General features: G+C 37.2%; 1 protein-coding gene across 3 annotated transcripts in view; it reads left to right on the top strand.

The window, feature by feature from the left end:
• Positions 1-12,174, top strand: part of LOC105483473 (ADAM metallopeptidase with thrombospondin type 1 motif 9) — a 176,159-nt gene extending 163,985 nt beyond the window's left edge. For all 3 annotated transcript variants that reach the window (XM_011744381.3, XM_011744376.3, XM_024793341.2), the window contains 2 exons: positions 5,567-5,661; positions 10,708-12,174. In XM_011744381.3, coding sequence (XP_011742683.2) covers positions 5,567-5,656 — 90 coding nt within the window. In that variant the 3' untranslated portion in view covers positions 5,657-5,661; positions 10,708-12,174. The remainder of the gene's footprint in view (positions 1-5,566; positions 5,662-10,707) is intronic.
• The last annotated feature ends 3,359 nt before the right edge of the window (positions 12,175-15,533 follow it).

Genomic DNA, 15,533 nt, shown 5'->3' with positions numbered 1-15,533 from the left:
TCGACCTGGGCTACCTCCGAACTTGCTGTCAACTTATGAAAGTCCAACTATCCACCAAGTGTAAAAATCATACCACAGACCAGTAGACTAAAATGCTGTACATGTACATTTTAGGTAGTCTAATTTTTATTCTATATAGTCCTATACAAATTAGACATTTATACATATATTCATATATAGGTAAGTGTCCAGGGCTATATTCAGAAAAAAAAAAAAAAAAAAAAAAAAAACCTATATGCTGTATTTTATGGGCAATTTCAGGGACATTCAAGGGTAAATTTCATTGCACGTAACCTTGACCTTAACAGGCAGATTTTAACCCCTATGATCATTATAATCTCTGTTCATTACTATCTGTATGGATTTTCTTAGCAAAATCCCCACCTCCACCCCCAACTCAGCTTGCTTCTACCCCCAGCACCCTCTGACGACTTTAAATAAGTCTTTAAATAAGCACATTCCAGTCAAAGACATGCTGGTCTTCCCAAATCAAAGAAGCCAATCTGCCCTCCTCATATAGACTGAAAAAAATAGAAGAATTAGTGAAAAGTGTGAAATACAAACTATTCTTAATGGAACAGAGATTCATTCACTTAATTATATGTAATAGCTCAAACCAGGCTAGCAAAATAGTCATCGAAAAGAGATTTTTAGAAGGCCTGCTTTAATGAAGAAATAAAAATTAGTGTTTTAAGGAATGAGAGTGGGTGCTTCTAATATATTTGTTTTCTGAAATAGACACTGTCTGCTTGACAAGGGTTTTTGGTATTTACTTGCTCAGTGTGACTGTTTTTATTCTTTAGGATAAATAAGTTTTAGCTCAGCCTTTATCTCAATTAAATAACAGAATCCCAGTTAAGGAGATAGCAGTAATGGTGTAAACCCAGTATTGGATTTATTTTTTTAATTTTATAATTTTATAATTACCCAGACTTTTACTCATTTCCCTGAAAACAGGCTGTGATGGATATTTACACATTAAAAATGCCTTTATGATAATAGCAGTTCATATTTATTGAGCACATATATTAGGCCAAGTACTATGCTAAGCACATTACATGCATTATCTCATTTACAGCAAACCTGTGGGGGGGCACTATTATTATCCGTATTTTACAGATGTACCAGGAACTGAGGCATAAAGAGGTTGTTCAAGATGCAGTGCAAGCTCCAGGCAGTCTGATTCAGGTTCGCTCCTCTGCTGGGTCAGGAGATTTTGAGTAAAGCATAAGTTTTGATGATACAGAAGGCATTCTTTGCCTGCCTGTATCGTGAAGGCCCTTGGCCCTATACTTAAGCCTGGTGAGAAAGTTCCTCACGGAAGACCAGTTAGTCTGGCCTCAAATCCAGTCGCTGGTGGCATGGGCCAGCTCCAGAACTACCACAGGCCCCAAAAACCAAGACCAGGTGGGAGGATAGAAATAACTCTCCCAACTCAGTTCCATTCATCATCAAATGCATGCAAATTTTTAAAAATTAAAAGAAATTATTTTGTCCTATTTTATTATTAAACTGGCACTGTTTTTCTTTTGTCTGTCTTTTGTATTTTTATTGGTATATCGTAGTCATACATATTTTTGGTTATACAAGTAATATTTTGATTCGTGTATACATGTAATGATCAAATCAGGATAATTGGGATACCCAACACCTCAAACATTTATCTTTTCCTTGAGGTAGGAACATTACAATTCTTCTAGCTATTTTGACATATGTAATTAATTATTGTTAACTATCTATAGTAAATATATTTATATTAATTAATATATATTATACTATATTATATTGTTTTATTGTAATATATAGTATATATCACACATAAGATTATCATAATACATTATATTTTATATATAAATATATAAAAATATGTATAATTTTATACATAAATTTTATATAAATATTTATTATATTTACATATTATATTATTAAATATAATTTTTCTACTGTACTATCAAATGCTATAACTTGGCTGGGCATGGTGGCTTACGCCTGTAATCTCACACTTTGGGAGGCTGAGACAGGCAGATCAGTTGAGGTCAGGAGTTTGACACCAGCCTGGCCAACATGGTAAAACCCTGTCTCTACTAAAAATACAAAAATTAGCCAGATGTGGTGGCACACACCTGTGATCCCAGCTACTCAGGAGGCTGAGTCAGGAGAATCACTTGAACCCGAGAGGCGGAGGTTGCAAAGAGCCGAGATCGTGCCATTGCACTCCAGCCTGAGTGACAAGAGTAAGACTCCGTCTCAAAAAAAGAAAAATAAAAATAAAATACTATAACTTATTTCTTCTAATTATATTTTTGTATTCATCTTTCTTTTTTTCAAGTGATATTATCCATTGTTTTCAAGAGGCTTTCTTAGTTTGGCTGTGTGAAGCACATCTTCATGACTTTTGACCTAGTTCTGAGAATGTAACCCTAAAAAATCCTAAAATGTAGGCACAAATACATTCATCATAGTGTTATTTCCAGAAGTGGAAAATATGAAATATTGTGCAGGCGCAGAGGGTGGAGGGGTGGAATTATGTGACATGGTAGTTATACAAAATGGAATATGAGGCCAAAATTAAACAAGGACTTTTTCATAGCATGGTAACACATAAGGGGACCTGATTAGCAGGGCATTCTTAACTGCAGTTCCAAAAGAAGAATTCAGCTTCAGCCTTTCATTCATTCATTCATTTAACAACTGTATATTTCATATCATTATGAGCCACACACTGTGGTAGGTTCTGGATACTCCCAGGTTTTAACAAGATATTGGTCTTGTCATAATGGAGCTGACATTCCAGTAGGAAGACAGATGCTTTGTCTGTCTTTGCAGCAGATAACCAGGGTGCTTTGCAGCAGATAACCAGGTCAGGAAGGTTTCTCAGAGGAAATGGGCTTTAAACTGAGTTCTGAAGAATTTACCAGGCCAAAGTTGAGGTGGTACAGTATGCACAGAGAGGGAGAGGAGAGCTCCAATCAGAGAGAATGGCACATGCAAAGGCCTGGTAATGTAAGGGACATACCAGAACAACAACTAAAAGAAATGCATGTGTTGAGTAGAGAATGGTACCAGATGAATCTGCAAAGACAGACTCTAAGAATTGCAGGTCTTTAGGAGTTGGCATACTTTGTCTACAAAGTGCCAGATAGTAAAGATTTTAGTCTTGAAGGGCCAAGAGGCAAAATCAATGATATTGTATATGTATTTGTATGTCAAGAGAGAAAATAAATTTGCACAAAATTTTTTTATTGGTTAAATTCAAAATACAATTATGATAACTGAGTATAGTTTTTTCTAATACAGATCACCTGAGGAGATGAATGGGATATTGGAGGAGGAAAATATTTTGCTCAATTAGTGTTCTTTATTATCAAAAGAGATTGTAAATGTTTATCTGTTAATGCTGACCTGAAATGAGATATTATATATTTCAATCTTTCTAAATGCCTTTCTGCATGCATTGATATTGCCAAACACTGATATCTGTCCATAACCATATAATGTTAATTAAACATATTCATGACTTGGCAGGCATGTATAGAATTCTATTAGAGTTTTCTCTTGATATTTGCCTTTTAGCATGTCACTACATTGCATATTAATCACTTGCAATTAAACATGAGATAGAAGCTCCTCAATTGTTAGTTAAATGGATTTTGACATATAAAGATTTCCTTTGCATTTATATCAAAGTCTGAAAAACAGTGCTGGAACTGCAGTTTAAGTTCAAAAAATATATTCACTTTAAATTTGTGTGTAATAGAGAAGTCATTTCCTGTTTTAACTTTTGACAGTATGGAAAGTGTATAAAACAGTCTGTGATCCAAACAGTGTTGTCAATGAAATTACTTTATCACAGTGTAAGTTTTGCCTGTAAGAACAGTGCCTTGTAATTTTAGGTACAATCCATTAAGAAACATGATCAACTCTGAAGCAAAAGCTAATATTCAGAGCCATTAAGTGTTGAATTACAGTGATTGAGAACAGTTCTAGTTCAAAAAATTTTAATCTTGACCCTGAGCTCAAAAATCAAAATAAAACTTTACCCCACTGCTAAACCATCAAATTGCTGTGTAGTAGGACAAGTCAAGGTGTTGAGCTTTCAGTTCTGACAAAAAAAAATTATAAAATGGATGATGGGCAAGTCTGTGATAGAAAATAAAGTTCACTATTGACACTACTAGTTCTATAGCACTTGATAGATCAAATATTTTCCACAAAGTACCAGGTAATGAATAGTACAGTGAATAACCATAGGCTTTAAACACCTAACAGTTTCATAAGCTTTGTACATTTGTCCAAATAAAGCTTTTTATGCTCCACACATATTTTTACTATCATCAGTTGTCAACACATCTTAGCAGATTCCACTTCAGTTGTTTTGCAGTTCTTTCCCAACCTTTTTGAAATATTCTCATCTGTACTTGTTCCACAAACTATTCCACTAGTTCCACTAGACTCTTCTCCTCAAAGAAATGATAACACCTGAATAACATCAGTAATATGTGTGGACCCATCAAGAGCCAGTGAAAACCACTCAAAATAATCTGCTTTGTTTTTTTTTAATTGACTGTTGATGTGGTTCCCACTGTTATTGGCTTTTCAAGCAATAGTTGTTGCCAAAAGGGTAGTTAAGTTTATTTTCTCTGGACACGTTTCTTCAGATGTTGCAGTTAAACAGGATTTAATGAACTCACCATTAGTAAATTGTTTTCTTTGCTTGGCTAACAAATGAGCAACTTGGAAACTTACTCATTTTCATTTTTTTTTATTTTTTGTGGAGGGATTATGCTATGCTGAGATATTCCATTTTAAATTTTCTAAATTTTTGACCATTGTTTTTCTGTGAATTGGGAATATTGTGATGAGTATTTAGTTTGGTGATGATATATATTGTATTCTGTTAGCACAGCTATAGTGTCATTTCATAATAATCATAATGCTTTGTCATCTAAATTTGATAACAAAATAATCCACATGCCATTGTACCTTAAAAGGGCAACATTCAAAGTCTACTTCCTCTTCTTTTCTTATTTGTCATAATGGTATACTCTGGTAATAAGCACATAAAGTGTAATGATCTAGCAATACACACATCACTCAAAACACTCTCAAGTTAAAACAATGTCACTGTGATTTGTTGTGCACCAAGAAGTAGTATGAAGCTGAGACTCAATTCTGTTTTTGCATCGTGAAAGCAGCTATAGACATCAGGTAAATTAATGAATGTGGCTGTGTTCCAATAAAACTTTATTAATAGACACTGAAATTTGAATTTCATATGATTTTATGTGTCAAGAAATATTAGTTTGTGTTTACTTTTTCTCAATTATTTAAAAATATAAAAATCATCCTTAGCTTGCAAGCCATATAGAAACAGGTGGTAGGGTGGATTTGGCGCACAGGCTGAAGTTTGCCAGCCCCTGCTTTAGATCATGGTGAGTATGTTGGGCTTCACGTCAGTTCAGAAGGCCTGCTCACTGTGTGTATAAGAACATTTTTCCAAAAAGCCAGTGCAGGCCCTGAAAACATTAACCAAGCAGATAGCCTAAGATGATGCATCTCCTTGCAGGATGGTACCCGAGTCATAGGGAAATGCGGTGGTTACTGTGGGAAATGCACTCCATCCTCTGGTACTGGCCTGGAGGTGCGAGCTTTATAGCTAAGGTAAGTAGTCCTATGTCTGTCTGTCTGTCTTTTACTTTTTTCTGTAGCCTATATGAGCAAATGTGGGAGGATCGGGCAGAGTTACAGTTAAGCATCTTGAAGCTGACCCAATACTGTTCTGTCTTTTTATCTCCTGCTCCTCTGTCCTCATGTGACTGAAGCCATCAGTTCTCTACTGTTTAACATGGGTTCCCCTCTACAGAGCTGGCCTATTTATTTATTTGCTTTTAGATTTTAGATTCAGGAGGTACATGTGCAAGTTTATTAGGCTGATACAATGTGTTGAGATGTAGGCTTCGTTTGAACCCATCACCCAAATGGTGAACGTGGTATCCAATAGGTAGTTTTCCCTTTCCTTCCTCCTCCCTTTTGGAGTCACCAGTGTCCATTATTTCAATCTTTATGTCCATGTGTACCCAATGTTCTACTCCCACTTAATAAGCAAGAGCATGTGGTATTTGGTTTTTTGTTTCTGTGTTAATTCACTTAGGAAAAGGGCCTCCAGCTGCATCCATATTGCTGCAAAGGACATGATTTCATTCTTTTTTATGGCTGCATAGTATTCCATCATGTATACAGACCACAGTTTTTAAATCCAATTCACCATTAATGGGCACCTAGGTTGATTCTACGTTTGCTATTGTGAATAGTGCTGCAATAAACATGTGAGTGTAGGTGTCTTTTTGGTCGAATGATTTATTTTCTTTTAGATATATACCCAGTAATGGATTGCTGGGTCTATTTTAGGTTGTTCTATTTTAGTTTTTTAAGAAATCTCCAAACTACTTTTCACAGAGGTTGAACTAATTTACGATCCCATCCACAGTGTATTCCATTTTTTCCTGCAATCTCACCAATATCTGTTATCTTTTTATTTTTAAGAATAAACATTCTGATTGGCATGAGATGTTATCTCACTGTTGTTTTGACTTGCATTTCTCTGATGATTAGTGATGTTCAGCATTTTTTCATGTATTTGTTGACTGCTTGTGTGTCTTCTTTTGAGAGGTGTCTGTCCATGTCCTTTACCCACTTTTTAATAGGGTCGTTTGTTTTTTTCTTGTTGATTTGCTTAAGTTTCTTATAGATTCTGGATATTATTCCTTTGTCAAATGTTTAGGTTAAAAATGTTTTCTCCTATTCTGTAGGTTTTCTGTTTATTCTGTTGATAGTTTCTTTTGATGTGCAGAAGCTCTTTAGTTTAGGTAGGTCTCCGTTATCAATTTTTGTTTTGTTGCATTTGCTTTTGAGGACTTAGTCATAATTTCTTTGCCTAGGCCAATGTTCAGAAGAGTATTTCCTGGGTTTTCTTCTAGAATTTTTATGGTTTGAAGTCTTACATTTAAGTCTTTAATGTATCCTGAGTTATTTTTTGTATATGGTGAGAGGTAGGGGTTCAATTTGATTCTCCTGTGTATGGTTAGCCAGTTTTTCCAGCATCATTTATTATAGGGTGTGCTTTCCCCATTATTTATTTTTGTTGACTGTGTTGAAGTCCAGTTGGTTATAGATGTATAGCTTTATTTCTGGGTTCCTTATTCTGTTCCATTAATTTATGTGTCTATAGTAGTACCAGTACCATGCTGTTTTGGTTACCTTTGGTTTGCTGCCTTAGAGTACCGTTTGAAGTCCGGTAATATGATACCTCTGGCTTCATTCTTTTTGCTTAGGATTGCTTTTGCTTTTAGACTCTGCTTTGGTTCCATATCAATTTTAGAATAGTTCTTCTTCTAACACTGTGAAGAATAACATTGGTAATTTGATAGGAATTTTTTGAATCTATAGATTTCTTTGAGCAGTATGGACATTTTAACGCTCTTGATTCTTCCGGTAGATAAGCATGGAACGTTTTCTATTTGCGTCATCTATGATTTCCTTAAGCAATGTTTATAGTTCTCCTTGTAGAGCTCTTTTACCTGCTTGGTTAGATGTATTCCTAGGTATTTTATTCCTTTTGTGGTGATTATAAATTGGATTGCATTCTTGATTTGGTTCTCAGCTTGAATGTTATTTATGTATAGAAATGCTCCTGATTTTTGTAGATTTATTTTGCATCCTGAAAATTTACCGAAGTCATTTATCAGGTCTAGGAATCTTTTGGTGGAATCTTCAGGGTTTTCTCTGTATAGAATCATATTGTCAGTGAAGGAAGATAATTTGACTTCCTCTTTTCCTGTTTTGATGCCTTTTCTTTCTTTCTCTTGCCTGATTGCTGTGGCTAAGATTTCTAATACTATGTTGAATAGGAGTAGTGAGAGTACACATTCTTGTCTTGTTCTGATTCTTAGGAGGAATGCTTCCAACTTTTGCCTATTAAGTATGATATTGGCTGTGGGTTTATTAGAGATGGCTTTTATTATTTTGAGGTATGTTCTTTTGATGTCTTATTCCTTGTAGGTTTTTATCATGAAGGAATGTTGGATTTGATCAAATGCTTTTTCTGCATCTGTTGATATGATCATATGTTTTTGTTTTTAATTGTGTGGTGAATCACATTTATTGATTTGCATATGTTGAATGATCCCTGCCTCCCAAGAATAAAGTCCACTTGATCATGGTAGATTATCTTTTTGGTATGTTGCTGGATACAGTTTGCTAGTATTTTGTTGAGGATTTTCATGTCAGTGTTCATCAGGGATGTTAGTCTTTAGTTTTCTTTTTTTGTTGTGTCTTTGCCAGGTATTGGTATCGGGATGATACAGGTTTCATAGAATGAGTTAGGAAGGAATATCTCTTCTTCGATTTTTTAAAAATTGTTTCAATAGGATTGGTACCAGCTCTTTGCAGAGCTTATTTAAAATGCTGTTTATTGGGCTTGATCTCTAGGGGTCCTGCTTCATTAGGTCTCTAGTGGATTCAGGGATCTGTAATTTTGATAAAGGGAATTCTAATGCAAGTGAATCACAGCTCATCCTTTGAGAAATACTTCCCAAGAATGTAATAGTAAAACCACAGTGGCATTTGTTGAGCAATATTTCATTGAATCCGCACAACAAAACTGTGTGGAGGAGCTGCTATTTTACATATGAGGAAGCTGAGGCCCACAACAATTAAGTAACTTGCTTAAGATCATGATGAGGCTGGGCATGGTGGCTCATGCCTGTAATTCCAGCACTTTGGGAAGCTGTGGCAGGCAGATTACTTGAGGTCAGGAGTTTGAGACCAGCCTGGCCAACATGGTAAAACCCCATCCCTACTATAAATTCAAAATTTAGCTGGGTGTGTTGGCACATGCCTGTAGTCCTAGCTACTTGGGAGCCTGAGGCAGGAGAATCACTTTAACCTGGGAGGCAGAGGTTGCAGTCAGCCTAGATCACGCCACTGCACTCCAGCGTGGGTGACAGAGTAAGACTCTGTCTCAAAATAAAAAATAAAAAAAATAAACAAATAAAAGGTGATGATGAATTCCCTCGGCAGAACTCAGAGTGTCCTACACTAAAGCCAGTGCTCTTAATCACTCCACTGTGCCACACCCCTGTTAACTCATAGTGTGGTCCAAGAACCAGCATGATCAGTTTTACCTAGGAACTTGTTAGAAATGCTCAATGTTAGGCCTCACCCTATACCTGTGAAATCAGAATCTGCATTTTAACAAAGTCCACAGGAGTCATGCATGTTAAAGTCTGGCAATCCCTGACCTAAGTACATTATGCCAGAAAGTGATTCTTCTGCTGAATATAAGACAGAATTCGTCACTCTTTTTATCATCCCAGTGACTTCAGCTACAAGGGATGAACTCAACCAATTCATGTGACCCTCCTGCATCTTCCCTCAAGCTTGCAGTAGCCTATTACCATGTAAGGCTCTTGAAGATCCTGATGCAACAGTGCCTATTTGACATTTAGGATTATTTCTGTTGCAAGGAGCTAACGAAATGAAGGAAATTTATTATCTTAAGTAACTGAGATATCCAAGAAGTATGCTAGTGTCAGGCATGGCTAGATCCAGAAGTTCAGTCATCAGTACTCTTTCTTTCCTCATCAATCAGCAATTATTGCCTCTTAAATGGCTTCATTCTCAGACAGATTATCGCCCCCACACCATGGTCCTGGGCAGCTCTAGGATTACCTCATTCTTACAACTCATGATTCAAGTAAACACTCATCCCCTAGCATACCTTCTGCAAAATAACTGTGTTTAGCCCTGGTTAGATCACATGGTCACTTTTGAGCCAATCACAGCATCCAAGGATCTGAGATCATATACCTACCTAGAGTCAGGTGATCGACAGCTTCAGTTGGAAGAGGGATGGTTCCTAAAGGACAAGAAGGTATTTTGTTATCAGAAAGGGGGAGATGGGATGGAAGCGTGCAAAAGTCAGCAGGTATCCACTAGAGATCACCATTATATATGTACTTTATATATTTTATATATAAGAAGATAAACTTTGTATGTATGTTATATGTAGTAAATTTTATGCATAAGTACAGATATACAATATTTACATATATAAACATATATTTATAGAAAAAAGACTAGAAGGAAATACCAAAATACCAATATATGAAGAGCAGTTATCTCAGGTAAGGGGATTTCAGGCTAGTGGGTTTTCAAATTTTGTTGTTTATTACTTCCCTGAAACTTCCATGTTTCTTACAGCAAACAAACATTACTTTTAAAATCTAGGGCCAGCTGTGGTGGTTCATGCCTATAATCTCAGCACTTTGGGAGGCTGAGGCAGGAGGATTACTTGAGTCCAGGATTTTGAGACCAGCCTGGGCAACATAGTGAGACCCCCATTTCTGCAAAAAAATAAAAAATAAAATTAATTAGCTGGGCATGATGGTACACACCTGTAGACCCAGCTACTTGGGAGGCTGACATGGGAAGTTTGCCTGCCCAGGAGGTCAGGGCTGCAGTGAGCCATGATCATGCCATTGCACTCCAGCCTCAGTGACAGAGTGAGACTGTGACTCAGAAAAAATAAAAATAAAATCTAGACAAAATAATAGGTGTTAATTTTAAATTATATATGTAAAAATGTATCAGTTGCCTATTATAGCATTTGAGGCAGAAGGTTTATATTTTCTGGTTTGTTTATTTCAGGTGCTTTGAAGAGGAAGCCATTATGGGATGGATGAAGGATAGTAATGCAATACCTCCACCTTAATTTGGGTGCATGTGTGTATGTGTGTGTGTGTGTGCATGTGACTTGTATGCTTGTGTGTGTGTAAATGTGTGTACATATACATATATACACATACATATATACACATATATGTGTGTATGTATATATGTGGACTATCCTAATGATGTAAAGTTTAATATTTATGTTTGAAATTATTTATTGTGATGTAATATTTTTGTACGTAAAATGATTCTATTATGACTGCCTTTGCATGTAGTAATATGACAAAGTGATCCTTCATTATCACGGTACACTATTGTTTACTTTTCATCTGTAAATGTTTTATTGTTACTTTTTTAAAATGGATTTTTTTTTAAAACAACCTAGCCGTCATCAAGGTGCTATAAGAGTTGTATAAAAGGTATTTCTGGCATTTCTAGGCAAGTATCAGCCAACAAGTATGTTAGTGATATCACAGACTGTACCAACTATTAACTATGTTAAATATGTATTCAGTTTCATGTGATCTCTGGGAAAAAAAATATGCTGCCTTGGTGCTAATATTGTATGTATTTAAATGATAATCTGACTCAGAAATATAAACACTTTCAATGAAAGGAAGGAACAGAAGGACAATTTCCAGTGCACAGAATCACTTGGATGAAATAAGACCAGCTCTCTACCCTTATTTTTGGACATGCCTTTTTTGGAAGAGACTTGGACTTTATCCTTATTGTTGTTAGTGTTGTTAATATTCTTTGCTTCAGCCCATGGTGCCTTGGTCTCTCTACAATCAAATGGAGGATCCCCCACCCAGCTTCATTACAGAGTGATATTGGGCAAGTGAGATCATCTCACCATTTTGCCAAGATACTCTAAAATTACATCCAAGTTTACCAGTAGAAAGACAGAGGATGCACAGAATGGGTGTGACCTTCAGCTTACCAGCACACCTGGAGAAGTTCAGAACCAGGTTCTGAATCATCAGGATTGCCTTTTGCATGAAAACATTGGCTGGTGACATGACTTCTCTTCAGGCCATGAGCCTAACACCCTGCCAGTTTTCATGGCCGCTGCAGTAATGGACGTTTGTGTGAAGAAATGAACTGTGGAATACAAAATGCTTTGAGTCTTTCCAATTGTTCATTAGTTCACTTTTTGTTACTTCTTTCCAAAATGGAAGTGCTGAAGCCATGGTCTTTCTGCCCTTCCAAACTGATGAAGAGAAGTCTTTGCCAATGGTCCATGGAAGACACTTGGTTTGAGAAACCCTGCCCACTTCCAAAGACCAAAGAGATTAGGAAAAGCCTGGCAGTATTCTCCAACTCCAAGCAAGCTCTAGAGTGCTCCAGGAAAAGTTATACTCAGTATATGAATAAGTGTTATTCTCCATTATTAATATGTTCTGAAAATATATTATGAATAAATACATCACCACACCCAAACCATTTGTGTTTCGCATAGTTTCTGGACTCTTGATTCGAGTTGGAGTAAGAACGTCTCTAGTTTCCAGATTGAGAAGAAGTGAAGATTCTATTGATTTCATTTATTACAATTGCAATTCTAAAGACAGATAGGGATGAGGATTGTCCATAAGATCTGTCTTTTCATCATGAAAGTCAATTAAAGTGGTTCTTCTGGAAACTGGGAATTTTCCCCTCTTGGGAAACAAATGAGCAAACAAAACAAAATATTTATGTGCACTTTGGGTGCTCAATTGTTCATTTTGTGTGTAGTTCCTACCCTGTATGGTGTCCAAGGAAAAATGAGAGCTTTCTAAACATGTCTACTAGAAGCAAATGATAATCAAACTGCCACCATATGCCAGGCCTTTTACTTTTATTGTTTCACCTCATCCTCACAACCACAAAATACACCAAGGAGACAGAGCCTTAGAGTTGCAAATAGGCTCAAGTTCACACACAGTGAATAAGTAGTCATCTCCCAAAGAAGAACTCTGTTTGGCTCTGATTGGGTCACATGACCACTTCTGGACCAATCACAATATCAAGGGACCTGGGATCCTGTGCTAGTCTAGAGTCAGGTGATCAACAGCTTCAACTGAAAAAGAGATGGTTTCCAGAAGAGAAAAGGGGAGATGGGATGGAGACATGAAAAAAGAAGCAGGCATCCACTCAAATTCCTATTGTGTGTGTGTGTGTGTGTGTGTGTGTGTGTGTGTGTGTGAGAACACATGCATGTGCCTGTGTACAAACTCCAAACCCCAGAGCTTACACCAAAGTCCCACCCCTTGCCATCACTCAGCATCATTTGAGGCTTCAGTTCTCATCCTTTCTCTGGTGTTTACTAACTGTATGATCTTGAGCCTTAGTTTTTTTCATGTGTAAAATGAAGCTATTGATAGTCTTCCCACTTACTTTCCAGGATAAAGTGTTTTCTCATATCCTTTTCAGCCCTGCATCAGTGCTAGCAAAATAGCTGCCCTCAAAATGTGCATCAGCAAGCTTAAGCTGACAGCAGTGAAGGCATGGGCTCCGTAATCAGTTAGGAATTGTGTTCAGCAGCTAATTACAGAGATCTGACTGCAATGGCTCACATATTTAAAAGTGTATTTCAGGCCGGGTGTGGTGGCTCACGCCTGTAATCCCAGCACTTTGGGAGGCCGAGGCGGGTGGATCACGAGGTCAGGAGATCGAGACCATCCTGGCTAACACAGTGAAACCCCGTCTCTACTAAAAATACAAAAAAAAAAATACAAAAAATTAGCCGGGCATGGTGGCGGGCGCCTGTAGTCTCAGCTACTTGGGAGGATGAATGGCATAAACTTGGGAGGCAGGAGAATGGCATAAACCTGGGAGGTGGAGCTTGCAGTGAGCTGAGATCGTACCACTGCACTCCAGCCTGGGCGACAGAGCGAGACTCTGTCTCAAAAAAAAAAAAGAAAGAAAAAAGTGTATTTCATTGTTATGTAAAAGTATATTTCATTGTTATGTAGGAGGTAGGCAGTCTAGAACTAGCATGGCAGCTCCACGACTTCATCAGGGACAGAGTTCATTTCTCTTTCTCCTTCTCTCTTCATTCTTCCATATTTCAGTATGACTGTTGTAGCTTCAGCAATCACTTCCAAATTTCCAGGCGACAGGAAAAAAAAAAAAAAACTAGGAGTAGGGGGAAGGATAGAAAGTGGCATATTTTCAGTTCTCTATTGTTCTTTTAAAAAGTTTTTCAGAAACCTTACCTAACATATTTTACTTATATCTCCTTAGTCAGAATTTAGTCATGTGGTTGTAGGAGTAGTGGAGAAATGGGGTTGTTTCACAGGGTACATTGCCATAGAAAATAAAATGAGGGATCTGTTCCTAGGAAAGAAAGCAAAATGAATTTGAAAGAGGCAATTAAAAATCTCTGCAATAGATCAAGTACAGAGATTGAAGAGATAAAGTTTTGGAAGCATTTGTAGAGTATGTAAGAGATAAATGAGACCTGGAGTGGTGATCATTGTAATGGTAGGAAAAAGAAACAACTATAGAGAGATATAGGTGGTAAAATTAATAGAAGCTGACAACTGATAGATTTGGGATGGGCTGTGGGAGTGAAGGAACCAGTAAGAGCTTAAAGATGAGACTTTATTTTCATTGTAAACACAACCAAGGTGACAAAAAGATGAATGGGTGGGTGGATAAATAGACAGATGTACAATTATGAGAGTCCAGTAATCATTTATATTTGTGTAGCACTGCCAAAATTAAATATTGCCTTTGCATTTTATTTATTTAACCAAGTAATGTTTATTGCATATCTACTAATTTTTAGGCACTCATCTAAGGCTTGGGTGCAGCAGTTTCAGTTAAGGTCAAGGCTAAGAGAGCATGAGTTTGATACCACAAATAGGGTGGTATCAACAACAGAAATTTATTCTCTCACAATTCTGGAGGCTGGAAGTCCAAGATCAAGGTGTTGTCAGGGTTGGTTTCTGGGGAGGCCTTTCTTTCTGGCTTGTAAACAGGCCTCTTTTTCCTGTGTTCTCACATTGCCTCTTCTCTGTGTGTATGTGCAGAGAAAAAGAGACAGATTTCTGGTGTCTCTTCCTCCTCTTAACAAGATCACCATTTCTATCAGATTAGAGCCCTGCCCTTCTGACCTCACTTAACCTTCATTACCTTCTTATAGGTATCTCCAAATACAGTCACATTAGGGTTAGGGCTTCAATATAGGAATTCAGGGGGTAAGGACTGGGGACAAAATTCAGTCCATAAGAGAGACTGTAACAAAGAGACTCCAAAGTAAGGTAGACTTTAATTTCTCTTACTTGCTGTCCAGAGGTAGCAGGTACCCTGGGACTGGTAGGTGACTCTCCTCCCTAACATCAGAGGACTAAGATCCTTCTTTTTGTATCTTGGCCATTCTCAAAGCCGTTGTCCTCATATGGTTCCTCCTCACAAGGTCTGCCTCCAGCCTGCAGGAAGGCAGCAATTGTTTGAAGGCAAGACAGGGAAGGTAAAGCATAATTGTTATTTACAACGTATTGGCAATATTTTATTGGCATAGCCACACCTAGCTGCAAGTGAGGCTGGGAAATGTAGTTTCCAGCTGGCAACCACATGCCCAGCTCATACTAAGTGGAGGTGGGTTGTCTGTTACTATAAGGAAGAAGGAGAGAATTGTTTGTTACTGAGGAAATTAGTTGCTTCTGCCACAGACAGTGAACAAAAGCTACAAAAATCTCCCTCCCTTTGGAGCTTACATTTTGGCAGTGACAGAAGAGATAGAAAACAAGCAAATCAACAACTAAACCAACCTGCAATTATTTTCCAGTCATAAATCTGACCATATTGTCCATCAT

This window comes from Macaca nemestrina, chromosome 2 (assembly GCF_043159975.1).
Source record: "Macaca nemestrina isolate mMacNem1 chromosome 2, mMacNem.hap1, whole genome shotgun sequence".
NCBI lineage: Eukaryota > Metazoa > Chordata > Mammalia > Primates > Cercopithecidae > Macaca > Macaca nemestrina.
This window is presented reverse-complemented; position numbering and strand designations above follow the sequence as displayed.